The 14469-nt window shown below is 36.4% G+C and overlaps 1 protein-coding gene across 3 annotated transcripts in view; it reads left to right on the top strand.

Moving 5' to 3' along the window:
- LOC139936216 (phosphofurin acidic cluster sorting protein 1-like) overlaps window positions 1-14469 on the top strand; it is a 90098-nt gene that overhangs the window by 67081 nt on the left and 8548 nt on the right. For 2 of the 3 annotated variants that reach the window (XM_071931002.1, XM_071930994.1), the window contains exons 11-20: window positions 1151-1264; window positions 2148-2254; window positions 3445-3599; window positions 4231-4332; window positions 7595-7740; window positions 8033-8078; window positions 8813-8945; window positions 10587-10610; window positions 13283-13473; window positions 14194-14307. In XM_071931002.1, coding sequence (XP_071787103.1) covers window positions 1151-1264; window positions 2148-2254; window positions 3445-3599; window positions 4231-4332; window positions 7595-7740; window positions 8033-8078; window positions 8813-8945; window positions 10587-10610; window positions 13283-13473; window positions 14194-14307 — 1132 coding nt within the window. The remainder of the gene's footprint in view (window positions 1-1150; window positions 1265-2147; window positions 2255-3444; window positions 3600-4230; window positions 4333-7594; window positions 7741-8032; window positions 8079-8812; window positions 8946-10586; window positions 10611-13282; window positions 13474-14193; window positions 14308-14469) is intronic. The other variant, XM_071931008.1, reaches the window with a different exon arrangement.

Raw genomic sequence — 14469 nt, 5'->3', positions numbered from 1 at the left:
AGCAACAGTCATATAGCTGTATCCACAGCCGCTAGTTCGGACACAGCCTAAACTGCTAGACAATAATTCATCAGAAATATGAAAGATGTTATTTAAATGCAGTTGCACTTAAAGAATAATGACATTTTGGAATTGATGCAGAGCGATTATAATCTGTCCTCCGGTGTTCAGCTTGACTAGTGTTAACGCCAAGCCTTTAATAAACAGTAGACGTGGTTCTGTATGTATCGTGACCGCCCACTGTTGGTACGCTCCATGTGAAACCCATTTGGTTAAAAGCTGGTAATTTATAGTGCAAGTTATCAAAACATGTTTCCCGGGTGATGGAGAACTGTAAAATATCAAGCTTTTATTTTATGATCGTTTTGACAACTTTTGGGATGGATTTTGGTTTTTTTTTACGGGAGAACTGAAATTGATTATTGGATTGCTGTTATGAATATTGGTTTACCTTGAGTATAGACCCCTTAGCATTGGCGTCATTTGGGGTCACTGTCTACAGATGGTCTGAGATTTTGAGTTTCATATTGCTAGTAAGACAGTTGCGTGTCTACATGTAACTGTGCGTGGGTCACTTTAAATGTAACACACAGGGAATGTGACTTGCAACATTGCACAGCAAATACATTAATGTAAACACTGAGGTGGTGACGTTTCGTGAATTGGGTCAATTTAGAGAATTCTTGTTTGAGGTAGGGTCATGGATAAGTTTTTGTCAACATCAAACTGATTTATTGGCAAATTATTTAGGAAAAGATACAATTGATAAAGTCACATGGGGAAATTTTATCTGAAAATAGTGCCTTCTTGTTGAGAAAAAGTGTCACGATATTTTCACAAGAGCGTCACATTGAATTATGCATAGAGTTATGCACTTCTATATGCCTGAAAAAAGGCTTTATGCCAGGAGCCTTCCTCAGATTCAAGTTTTTGGGGGCGAAAATAAAAGTTTTTCTCTCAAACTACACTACTTCAAAGGGAGTCATTTCTCACAATGTTTTTAAATGTCAACAGCTCTTTAGTGTTCCTTACCGAGTAAGTTTTATGGTTTTTAACTTGTGGAATCATTACTAAAAGTGTACCCTGCCTTTATCAAAGGACAGACGAGTGAATAAATTTAACTTTGTGTTTTATTTTATCATTTTATCAGCATCCCGGCATACCACCTTTAGCTGAACAACTCACAGATCTATGGCAGGGGCTAGCAGATGGTCAGATACCCGATCGAGTCATACTAGTCAGTGTGCTGGAGAAGCATGGCAGGGTATGGATACAAGACTTATACAAGTTCATACATTTTTCAATCACTGGTTAATTTTTATCAAGGTAGTTTAAATATTAATATTAAATATTAATATGACATATTTGATTCATTCGTGAGATCAGTGCATGTTTGTTTTTTATTATGTGGGTCATTGATTTTTAAAGTTAAATTGAAAGAAGTATTGATAAGTAACATATTAGGGCTCCATTTTCTGTCAAAATTATAAAAACGTGAAAATCCATCTTGGTGATGGGTGTTCTACAAACTTTTAACAATGTTTCTATCTTAGTTCTGCACATTTTGCCAATTATTGTATTCCGGGTCTTTTTATCAATGCCTTTTTACATTTTCACTTTTTACAATTTGGTTCTGTTTTTGTATTTTACTTATTATTTTTGTCACTGTTATCTGTTTCATAGTTGTTGTTTTTTTTTGGTTTTTTTTGCGTTTCAAACCTAAAACGCCCATCTTTTTTTTTTCTTTTTTTTTGCAAAAACAAATTGTTACTTGCTGATGTGTGTTGCATCAGTTATCCCAAAGTCAATTTCCTGAGTGATAACTCTCTCTTAATAACATGTTCATTATGGGTTGTACATGCACTATTTATAATACTTTGTGAGCACATGTACATAAAATAGATTGTACATGTGCGATAATGGCACTTTCAGAATACATCACATGAATCTTAATGTACGACCTTGGCAGAGAAGGAGTTAAGTGATCCTTTCTGCTACAGCTGATGTTCACTTCAAACACTAATAAATGAAAATAGCAAAAGACAAGCTTTAGATTATTTCTTAGCAGTCATTGAATTTTGTTTTCTTCTATCTCATAGCTTTACTGTTCACAGTAATGTAATTGATTTTGTTGGTCATTGTTTTAGTTGTTAGCGCAGACGTTATCAAATACTGGGGAGAAAGTTGTCTGTACATGTAACCATCCAGATGTTGAAGCAACTCTACAGTTTATTGTAAACAAACTCCAAAAATAGTAAGTGGATATTCATTTCCTTGTGTTTCTATTTTAGGTTTTCTCGGTCAAATTCGGCAAATGAGCAGTCAGTTTCATTTTCATGCATTCGAATTAAAGCTGTTTTGCCTCTACAGTTGTTACTGCGTTTCAAATTCAGAATTCGGCCATTCAATTTCCTTTTGAATCGAGTCAAATCCCTTTAATACTCTATTCAATTTAGCATAGCGTCCTTCTTTTTCGTGACACACACGCCTCAAGAAGCGTCTGCGAATTTGAATGCTGCTTTGATGAATTGTTAAATTGAATGGTTATTTTGTTAAATTGAATGACGCAACATTACGTTTGAATCAATCAAAAAACGAAATCGAGTGACCCTTTGCAGTAGCGATCGTTTTCGCGCGAAAAAGAATAGCTTGGTGGTTAAATTGGCTGCTCATATGTCGAAATTGACCGAGAAAACCTATATTTAAAGGGGAATAATAATCTTACATAGCGCTCAAATCATCACTTAGTGACGCTCATGTGAGTCAGAAAATATTGTTCAAATTGATGATCTGATGTGATGTACTCGCAGGCTAATACTTCATATTGTGAGCTGCTCTTCCTTATCCAACCAGTGTATAGACGATGTGACCTGTGACATCACATGTTTACAAAAGAGCCACAGAGCCTGGACGTCCTGCAGGCAGGATTTGTACACAGCTCAATGGAAGAAATCATAAAATCTTATATTTTATGGAGATTGCACTGTCTTATTCTTATCAACTTTTGATATGATGAAAGGGGGCACATCTCAAAACTTGTCCAGCTTTTACTTTCATAATTCTTTGATTTGTGTGGAAATTATTACACAAAATGTCAACTTACCCATAGGACCTGTGTAGTATTGTGCCTGCCAGATTACTGAAAGAATGTACAAGGTCACACTTATTGTAAACAAAGTTCACATGGTCTATACATTGGGAAAGATGTTGGCTATTATATATATATTCTTCGCTCAGTGGACAAATATGCTAAGCATAATTTCTGCTGAACAGTTTTTTGCAACGGGCTCATGACGTATGTACTATTTGTGTGCTGATTATGTTTGCTTAGTAAACAATTTTGAGCACTATTTGAGCAGCTGTAAGAAAATTAGGCCCAGCTCATTGAAACGTGGTAAGTTCCTCTAACCCTAAAAACTTATTTGGATTTAATTTTCTTTCCAGTTGCAATCAGAATCCAAAAATCCCTGAGCCGTTGAAGGTTGCCCTGTGTGGGAACGAAAGCTATGCCGGTGCGGCACTCAGACCGTACGTGGAGCTGTTCTCAACCAAGTCAACAGACTGGCAAAATTATATCAAGTTTTATGTAGTTCCTTTAGGTGAGTTTGTGAGAATGAATAAGAGGGTTGGTTTAAATTTAACTCTAGTATGGTATGTAGACCCTTCAATTGATTCATTATGAATGTCCTTTAAAACTTCAGTAAAGATGTTCATATTACACGTTCCAATATATGGATAAAAAAATGGAGAACAGACTTACGAACTTTTCAGTGACATTTCATCACTACATTGGCAACTCATCACAGCCCTCTATAGTTGTCTCTGATAACTATAAAAGGAGAAATTCAGCTGTGATGAGTTGCCAGTCTGATGAAGCCACTAGTGTATAGGTGAAACGTTTACTGAAATTCCATTTCAAAAGTTGTCACATCTTTTCTGGAGAACCCAAGGAAAATAACTCATAGTTGGAATACACAATCTGACAGTAACAAATTCTCAAAACTTCTCATATTTTCAATTTACCTTTGCCATTAATTAACACATAAGTAAAATGATTCTTAAAATGCTTTATATTATCGAAAGCTGATGTAAGTTTGTATTGCCATTAGTTTTAGGAGTGGTAACCAAACATATACATTCCCTCCAAGGCAACCAGTCTGCCCAAGCTTGACAAACCCTTTCAAAAAATTTCTTGGAAGTAATGTCTGGATGTTTTCTTTCCTTCTGCAGGTAGTAATTCTCTTGCCAAGTATTTAGGGTCGCTGGACTCAAGATATTCTTCCCTCTTTCTGGACTCAAATTGGAGGGAATTCTTTGACAGAGATCTGCCAGGTAAACAACATTGCCAGAATTAGGGTTACCCTTACAGCGCTTGTTAATCATGTGAATTGTATTATGCATTACTATCATCAGTAAGGGAGAATATAGATTTAATGATGCCTCATTTTCTTTCCACTCTCTGTACATGGATGAGAAATTTCAGTCTTTTTTTCTGAATGAAGGTGTTTATATGTCTAATTTGTGAACAGATCAGCTGTTATAAAGAAATATTCATAAATACCCCAGACAGTTTCGCTATTCCAATTGGTTGAGAGTGCGTCACGTGGGGGTGTTTAAATGACTGAAGACACAGCTAGTGCTGTCTAAAAAGTTCAACAGGCCCATCATCCTGAGCAGTTGTGCAATCATCCCGAATCAAAAAAACCCATCCAATTGTATTGATAGTTTTTTGTACCCCTGATAACTATTGCCCTCTGTCTTTAATTGAAAACCCGATCCAACAGTATCAACAGTTTCTTATACCCTTGATTACTGATGACCATCTGTCTTTACTTGAACCCCAAATTCCACTGTATCAACAGTTTCTTATACCCCCGATTACTGATGCCCCAATGTCTATATTTGAAACCCCAATTCAACAGTACTGACAGTTTCTTGCCCCCCTGATTTCATTCAGATAATCAACCCCAAATGAAATCTCGCAGAACAAGAAATGTTGCGTGTAAGTGAACAACACTGCATTGTTACGTTGTCACAGGGACAGCTCCAATACCTTGCCAACCTGTCAACCCCATCCCCCCAATTGCAGCTTTGATATCACCGCTTCCAAATAAGTTGGAGAGAGTTTCAGGAAACTGTACATTGGCAAAAGCGGGAATTCTCAAGAACAGTTTTTAAATTGAGAAATTCAAACGATCACCAAACAGTTCTGATGTGGATTCCGTCGTATATCCTCCCCATTTGCTTGTGTTGTCTATGCAAAATCTAAGCAAAAGTACTTCCAATAGTTTGCTATCTAATGAAACATAAGGGAGCAGGTTTCTCACTTCATTTTTATTGCAAATGACAGATAGAGTTAAGGTGTCAAGTTGTACTAGCGATCAAGAGACACCCTGGCATTCCTACCACTCACACGGTGTTCATGTATGAATTCAACCATTTCATCATGATCAAAGTAAAGTCAATGTTTTGAAACGAGGATAACAGTACCACATAGCAAGATATTTTTGTGATGTCATTTGACAAATTTAAAAACAACATGATCAGGGCCCAAAAAGTAGCTTAGCACAATTTGAGACTCTCTCTTTGTCCTCACAAGCCCCCTCTCCCACCCTGCAACCTCCTTCCCCTAAATCAAACAGCACCCCCCACCCATGAAGTAATAAAAACTCCCACTCTTTTCTGATGTGCTAAAGGGCATTAATGTTGCAATGGCATTTTTATTTCAGATCCTATCCAGCAAGCATGGTGTCCAGTGTTTTTGATTTTCGCCAGAAACCCCACTTGTTGTTTTCTGTAGATTTTATTTTCTTGATGGTATAAACATATACATGTTGCCAGGGGTCGATTTCACAAAGAGTTATGACTAGTCCTAACTTAGGACTAGTCCTAAGAGATATCAAAAACGTACAGCTAGTCCTAAGTTAGGACTAGTAACTCGTCCTAACTCAAGATAAGACTAGTCCTAACTCTTTGTGAAATCCACCCCAGGTACTTTTTAAGGCAATTCGTATTTGTTTGACATTCGAAGACTTGAATTGCTAACCCTCTGATTGTCGATCCTTAAAAGGTTTTGGTTAGTTATGAGGCAGTCTATAGTATTCGTCTCAGAATGGTGCTTTGATATGAAACTGGACAGTTGTCTGATTTCCTCAGTTTTTTTTCATAGCAACTGTCATTTAATATTTAATATTTTGCAACAAAAAAAACCTCCAACAAAAACCAAGCTGATTTGGACATCAATTTCAAGTTTGTTGCTGTGCACTTTTAGTTTGAATTTACCTTGGACATGTTGTGTCTGTGATGTTTTTTCTTTTCTTGAGAAAGATAAATGCGGTCCGAGTTTGCATTATCACATGGAAGGTTGTGTAGCTTTAAAGTGAAACCAGATCATGTTTTCATGAATTTTTTATTTGTAGATTTACTGTGCTGTTTATATTATTTTAATATCTTTGTTGTTAATTTCTGTTGATTTCTATTGTGCAAAAAAAAAAGAGTTAATGGTGTTGCACATTTTGGTTGCTCAATACCTGTATGTGATGCACTTTGTGTTACAGTGATTTCTTTGTCAAGTAGAAGTTGATTTTACGTGTTCAGTTTCGTATGCATTGATTGCACAAAGTAATATGTAGTGTGTTGACATGTGTCGGTTACCCGCGCTGGCCTGGTTCCTTATAGTCTAAAGTACAATCAGTATGCTGGTTTTGAATGCATCTGTAAGTACCAGCCTAAAGGGAACCTGCAGCCGATTTCACAAAACTTTACGCAGCTGCGTAAGTCCACTTGTGCAACGTTTATGGTTTAAGTTGTGCCATAAAAGTTGCGCAAGTTGACTTATGCAGTTGCGTAAAAATTCGTGAAATCGGCTGCTGGTCCCACTGTGGTCACATTGATCCCGTTACAGAATTACATGTGCCGGGTGGATGCGTTTTGAAGAAAGTTTATAGCACTCAAAGTTTTAATGATTCACAATTGTTGAAATAGTATACATGTAGTTCTGATATTTGTTGTATTGCTAGCAGTATTAACTACCAAAATGACAAAGCCAATGTTAATATCATTTTATGTAAACAGATGTGGCTCTTTTCCACTATTTGTGCAGTAATGGGAGATTTTTGAGATTCTGGTGGCAGCAGACATAAATGTCCTCTTTTGCGGTTCTGAGCATTCGTATACATGCTCAGTGTTAGGCGCACCCGACTACTTGTAAGAACTGTGTAAAGGACAGTCCAAAAGTTTCTCATTGCTCCAGATGTTGTCATTAAATGTAACAATAATGTTACATTTACAATGCTCCGTCTGTGTAGTGTGCTCATGCACACTATTGTGAGGCTTTGAAAAAACAAATTATAACAAGCAGTCTAAGAAAAATGTAAAACACAACGTTGCATTGTCCTGCACAGAAAGTTTAAAAATGCATCAAGTGTAGCTCATCTTTTGCATATTCCATCATCAAATGCCACCAACAAACTGCCAGAGTTGTGACAAGTTCAAATAGTTCTTTTTCTGCATCTCTAAACTGATTTCGTTACACTGAACTTGATCTAAGACTTTGTCTCATCAAATATCAAATGAATTCTTTTTGATCCCATAGATGCCAAAGAAATGGTCAACAGAATATGTCAGTACATGACAGGGAGCCAGCACTGTCTGCAATTACCGATTGGGGAGGTGATGGTAACCTGTAAGCTCCGGAGTACCGATGAAGAATCCATCCAGAAATTCATCCCATTCATTAATGTAAGTCGGTATTGCTAACCATCATGTTGGAACATGTTGGCAAAACATTCAACTGGTTTCACAGCTAGTGCACAAGGCATTGTAAACAAAAATGGTTGGAAAGTAATTTACAATGTTAGGCCTTCTGTTTGCAATGCTCTGTTTTCATTTCAACAGTAAAAATGTTATGCGATGAGCCACATCTCATAGTAGACATTGATTAAAAAACAACAACAACAACAACAACAAAAAGCAACAGCTATTGCTCAGATATTTCAGTTATATTTTTCTATTTGTGTTTCTTTCTCTCCAGCATGTCAGAATAGGGTCGGTAGACGGTGTGAGTTTCTCATTATCAGGTGAGACAACAGTTTTCTTCAAACATTTCTACTGTAATGGTCAGTGTTTAAAAAAAAAAAATTATTATTATCCATAATTTGAAATCTGAATTCTAAATAATGACATTGTTGATTGAGAGAGATGGGGAGATCAGTTAGCTCGGCAAGCTGCAAAGAATTTGTTTGAATTTTTGAGATCAAGTAGGGACTGAAAACCCAATCCATATAAGGCTGTTGGCAGGATGCGAACCAGGGTCCTAGAGGTGGAAGGTGAGGGATACAACTTTGACAGCCCGATTTCCTCAAGACTATTGGTTGTGAAGTGTCGTGGCTGAGCGGTTAAGAGCACCGAATTCAAACTCTGGTGTTTCTTAAGTAAGACACTTAACCATTGCTTTGTCCTTCGGATGGGACGTAAAGCCGTTGGTCCCATGTGTTGTGTAACGCATGTAAAAGAACCCAGTGCACTTATCAAAAAGAGAAGGGGTTCGCCCCGTTGTTCCTGGCTGTGGCTGCTCAATGCGCCGTAGCACCTTGTAAACCCTTACAAGGTGCTAACTAGGTGGGTCTCAGAATTCATCACTGCAATAACCTATCTTTCTGAGAGTTTGTATATTCTCAGCGCCTTGAGTACCTTGTTTGGTAGATACGTGCGCTATATAAGACTTCGATATTATTGTTATATTATTTTTTTAGTTGCTTTATTTTTCAGAAATGCAGATAATAATGACATTTTGTGTATTTGAATGCTACAGAAGGTGAAGACACTAGTCCAAGCAGTACCTGTGGACCGTTATCATCAAGCCCTCCAGGTGGACCTGGTAGCAAAGAGAAAGACACCGCTGCAGCAAGTACACCTCCATCAAGCCCAGTTGTCGTTAATAACAGGTTGGATTCAATACCGTATATATCAGACATTTGTGTTTTCATTGGAACACCACATTTTTTTCTAGGATCACGGATGTTTAGTGGGCTGGCGTTTCGACCCTTGCAGAGTCTTTCTCGATAACTCCAAATGTTAACACAATCTGAACGTTTAGAAAAGTGACAATGAACAGGGCCCAATTTTGAAAGGCCTTGAAAGCACAATGAATGACTTGCTTAGCTCAGAGGATTCTTGCTTAGCATTAATAGGTTGTGGCAGAAATCCCATACAATTTTTCGACTGATGGAAATTGCTAGTCAGAAAATCTTTCCAGCAATTTATACGTGAATACTTGAAAGTAAAGGTGCATTTTCGATGCTATGAAATCTTGAAAGACTCACAGGGGCCATTTTTAAAGAGCAGCTCAGCTGGAAATAAATGTGCTGAAAATTATTAATTGGCCAAGCAATAGAATAGCAGGGATCCAATCCCAAACAAACTGAGCATTTATACAGGGTTTAACCCATTTTAATTTGAGTAAAGAAGATAGTCCATGCTTAAAAGCACGTTATATAGTTTCTTTGGATGGTAACCAGTTGTTGTGTTATAAGCTTTAACTGCAGAGTACCAACAACACTTACCACATACTAGAGTAGCTTTTAGTTAAAAACGATAACAATTTCAATTTTGCTTTACAAGGGATGGTATATTGTGGTTTTAAAAAAAATACATAAAAAAACTGGGAAAAAGGAGGGGAAGAAACAAAAAAAATGAAAAAATTTTCTCAATCAGTGAACAAGTTTTTCGTTATGAAATGGGTATACATGTATATTTAGGGCTCTGTCTGTTAGATATAACTCTGAATTTTGAACAATTTAACCAACAAAACAATGTACCATCTCTTATCACTACCACATTTAACGTACATAGACACACATTGTAATGTAGTATGTGAGGCAACAGCAACGTTTTCTTTCCTTTTCTGGTTTAGCTGACAACATATTTACATGTCAGTTGTATAGGTAGTTTTAAATTTTTAAACTTTCATTGATTAAACTTTCATGACCTGATTTTTGCAGAAATTTATTTTGAGAATTGTTTCTATTTACACATTTTGACAGATGATGCTGTTTAAAAAAAAAAAAAAACATACGACAACTTTCACATATTCCTTGGAAAAAACACAAAATACAGTGTAACATGCAAAATTATCTGTACATGGCTGATGGACGGTGATCATGTTGGTATCCCTACACTAATTCATCTTTAGTTTTTTTTTATATTAACAAATTTGTAACTCACTCAAGTCTATGAAAATAGATATTTAAATTTACAGTTGTTTAAAAGTTTGACCTAGCATCTTTGAACTTTTTTTTGCTGAGTTATAACAAAAACGATGTCGGTGTAAAGTAAAAAAAAAAAAAAAAAAAAAAAAAGAATTAATAAAATAAAATGAAAATCACAAAATTCTGACTGGGAAATACAACCAGAAATTTAAAACGTTGTTTAGCCTCATTAGCATAACAATCATTTTGATTTAACCCAAGCATGTTCAGTGAGTTTTCACCAATTGTTTGTAGCCATCCCCACATTTGTGTTTTTTTTTCGTTTTGTTTTTTCTTTTCCCCCTTGCATGCATGTGTTCCTTCCACTTACCACCACAGAGAGGACTTTGTCATGGAAACAAGGTAAATAACAAACTTCGATGAGGACATCTTTTATTTTCATCAATGTGAGAGAAGGGTAAAACATTGGTTTTTCGGAATGCTGAATCTGTTTTTCAATCTTACATTTTTCCAAGAAACGCAACATTTAGTGGCTGCTATATAAAAAATAAAAAACAAGTAGTGCACATATTTTATTATACCTAGGAGAGATATGCACTCTGATTGATCGAAGGGGTCACATTGGGGTGTATTAACTTGTGGTATAAAAGACAGGCTCTGCGAACTAGCGAATAAATGGCCCTAAACAAGCATATTGTTGCGCAAAAGTTCTGTATGCACTGTGCTTGTTGTGTGGTCAAATCAACTGTTTTCTTTTTGCGAATTATTGTTGTTGTCTTTTGGCAACGGCAGATGGTGCCGCATGCATACATATACCACACTTATGCAGGAGTGCGTAGCTTAAGGTAGCTGGCCAAAGGGTTTCTATGTAGTGATGGTAGTTGTCAAAGCTCATAATTAGATTTTTGTTAATTTGCATTAATAATTAAATATATATAATAGACTAGATCCTATGAAAAGTGTGACACAATCATCATAACTAAAGCTGTTTAGGATATGCAAAACTAAACTTGTGCTTTTCTCTTTTTTTAGAAGTAGTTTTCTTAAAAACAGCCCAAGACATGGCCCTGTTGATACTTTGTTCCCTCTGAAAATATTTTTTGATAAAAACAGAAATCCTCATTTTGAAAAGATATTGTGTTACCTTCTCTTTAATCAAGCCATTGGGTGTCTTTGCTCAAACCTGACTGTCGTCACATGATTTAATTAATAAGATGCATGCGGTTGTTTAGAACCTTCAAAAATGATTGTAGAATATTGCTTGAGACAACTTTCTTATATAAACCCAAATCCTTCTTCAGCAATGACAGTTCAACACTCATTGCACTCTGCAAGCATGATATTCTTCCTACTTTAGTCTGTGTTCCGATATTTTGGCCATTGGAAAATCTGAAGAAATGAGATTAAATAGCAGAAACAAATGAAGCTGTTTTTGCATTGTGAAGAATTTGGGACAGTCAGCGCTATTTATGGAACACCTTAGACTGTTGAAAACAAGACATAACCCTTCTTAAAAAGCATGACTCAAAGATGATGCACATTCAACTCCACATAAAGTATTATCTGGTTAAGGAGAAATGTAGATTTAAAGGGTCTATGTGCTTTTTCCTAACACAAAACACTATGTCCACAGATTTACATTAAACTTATACAGTTTGAAGATTATGATAGTAGAAAGCTTCCCTTGGAATTTTAATTACTGGTTAGGTTCTGTAGTTTTTGAGAAATGAGTAAAACAAATAATTTTCGTCTCAGTTTTAGCATGTAAAAGCGTATTAACCAGTTATGCTATGGTTTTGGTATAATATCATAACTGGGTAAGGGGATTTTACATGCTAAAATTATTTTTCGTCTTCCTGAGACAAACATTATTTTGTGACTAGTTCTACTCTTTTCTTAAAAACTACACAACCTCAGTTAGTAATATTTGAAGGGAAGCTTTCCACTATCATTATCTTCAAACCCTTGTAAGTTTAATGTTAATCTGTGGACATTTTGAAAAAGTACCCGAATCCTTGAAGCATGCGGTAACTTGAGGTAACTCGAGATTGAATCCTGGAAAACCTTAAAAAATCTAATCTCAAGTTATTACCTGTTTTTGTCCCTCCCTTACTGTGTTTGTAAATGTTTATGTTAAGAATCATACACAGGTTTCATTCTTTTTGCTCCAAACCCAATTTCAGAGAGCTGCATAAGCAAGTAGCTGAGCACAACAAATTATGCTTACCAGATTAAGGTTACCAACCAAAATACTATGCCACCTGTCAATGGTATCCTGCTAATTTCTGCTTAAGCAGAAAATGGTTTAGCGAAATGTACTGCTTAAGCAGCTCTATGAAATTGGGTTTTGATCAAAGTAAATTGAAAACATGTATGAAGACTGGCTCAATACTGTTTTTGGTCAGTGTACATTTGTGTAATGTGCATGTTCATGAAATATGCATGTTCAAAAAAAATCTGCATGAAATATTGTAAACTCTCGAAAGTGGATTCCTTATATACAGTGGGTTGGTAAATGCTTGGCGTTTTCATTCCATAAAAAAAGAAGATACATTGTCTATGGGAGAAGGGTACTCCCATTAAGATAACTGTGAAGAGAACATTAATTGTAAATCCAAAAAAGGCTAATGGCAATGGGAGGAGTCCCTTCAATCCTCTGTGTTGTAATTCAAATGTCTATTGTTGACATCTGAGGTTTGGAAGGTACATGTAGTGCATTCTGCTCTACCAGCTAAAAGCTTCTAGTGGATGATGCCAATGCCTACATCTTTACTCTAAAGGCGGTAACCCTATTTCAGCCCCAGGAGTAGGTGGCAACAGGCCAACAGATGATTTGGTTCGACAGCTTTTAAAGAAATATTATGTATCGTACCAGTGCAATTCAACCTATTGGTTGCCATACTGTCTATTTAATGTTTTGTTTTTATGAAATACACCAATAAATATAATATAGCCCAAATCGGTTAAGTGTAACCCTCAACTTGAAGTGTCTGTCGGGCCTTGTGAGGCGATCTCTCAAATATTTCCTTTTTTTAAATTGCTAAATTAAGTTTCGTCTCTCCTTCTTGCATCAGTGTAAGTCCGCTGTCTGGAGAATTGATGGATCTTCAAGTTGAGTATTGGCCGATGCTGGGAGGCAAGAAGGATAAGTCCTCTCTGAAGACAGCGTTTCGGTCGCTAACCGTCCAAAGACTGCCCTCGCATGCTGACCCGTCCACGACTGGACTCTCCATGGTTGTTGTTACCAAGGAGAAGAACAAAAAAAGTAGGTCCTTGATTATAATTTTTAAAAAACCCGGAGAAACAAAAAATTATAAATGTTACATGGTACATTAATAGTTGTTAAATTTGCATTGGGATAAAGAGTGTTATTTGGTTTTACCCATAGATGGATGTGCCATAAGCACTGTATACTCCAGTACTTTGATTTCATTACCAAATTCATGGTGTTAAAATTACTTGATTGTTACTTAACCACATTGTCGTCTGGTTTTTTGATAGTAAAATTACTTGATTGATACTTGACCATATTATCTTAAGGTATTATTGTCCGAACTCACCATACGTCATCAACAGAAAAATCTTGGTGGCGCCACTTTGGGAGTCAATGGCCCCCGTGTATTCTACAGTGCAATGCGAATTTCAGATGACGCTGTGTTTGCATGTTTTATTTGGGTTGACTCCCACAGTGAAGAGCGTGGCAGGAGTAGTTGCGTATGTGGTGGCTGAGTTTTGCACACTACAGAAAAACATTTTGTGTAAAATGTCTTCAGGGCTTAATTTCTACACGCTTTACCTACTGACTCCTAAAATATTGGCCCTAGAACAGTCGCAGCGTTGAAGGGGTCAATTAGATGATGTAGTAAATACCAATCATATTGAAAGAACACAAAGTAAAACCATAACTCTTTCATGATGCCTTTTCCACTCCACCTTTTCCACACCACGCTAAAATGTTCCTCCTCTGTTTACCCTTTTCTTTTAGTCATGCGCATCGGAAAGAAACCCCGAGAGATGGAGACTGCCCTCAAGAGTCAAGAAATAGATGGAATTCATAGATTGGTCTGCACTTCAAGAACGCAGGACTACTCACTGAAAGGTTTGTCTCATTCTAGCAAGTAAAGTTTTGAAAATCAAATGAAAACTGACTGTCCTCTGCGCCTTGAACACCCAGCAGGGTGGATACGTGCGCATTACAAGTCTTATTATTATTATTATTATTATTATTATTATTATTATTATTATTATTATTATTATTATT

The sequence above is a fragment of the Asterias amurensis genome, chromosome 1 (assembly GCF_032118995.1).
Source record: "Asterias amurensis chromosome 1, ASM3211899v1".
Lineage (NCBI taxonomy): Eukaryota > Metazoa > Echinodermata > Asteroidea > Forcipulatida > Asteriidae > Asterias > Asterias amurensis.
Note: the sequence above shows the minus strand (reverse complement) of the source record. Positions and strands in the feature narration are given on the sequence as shown.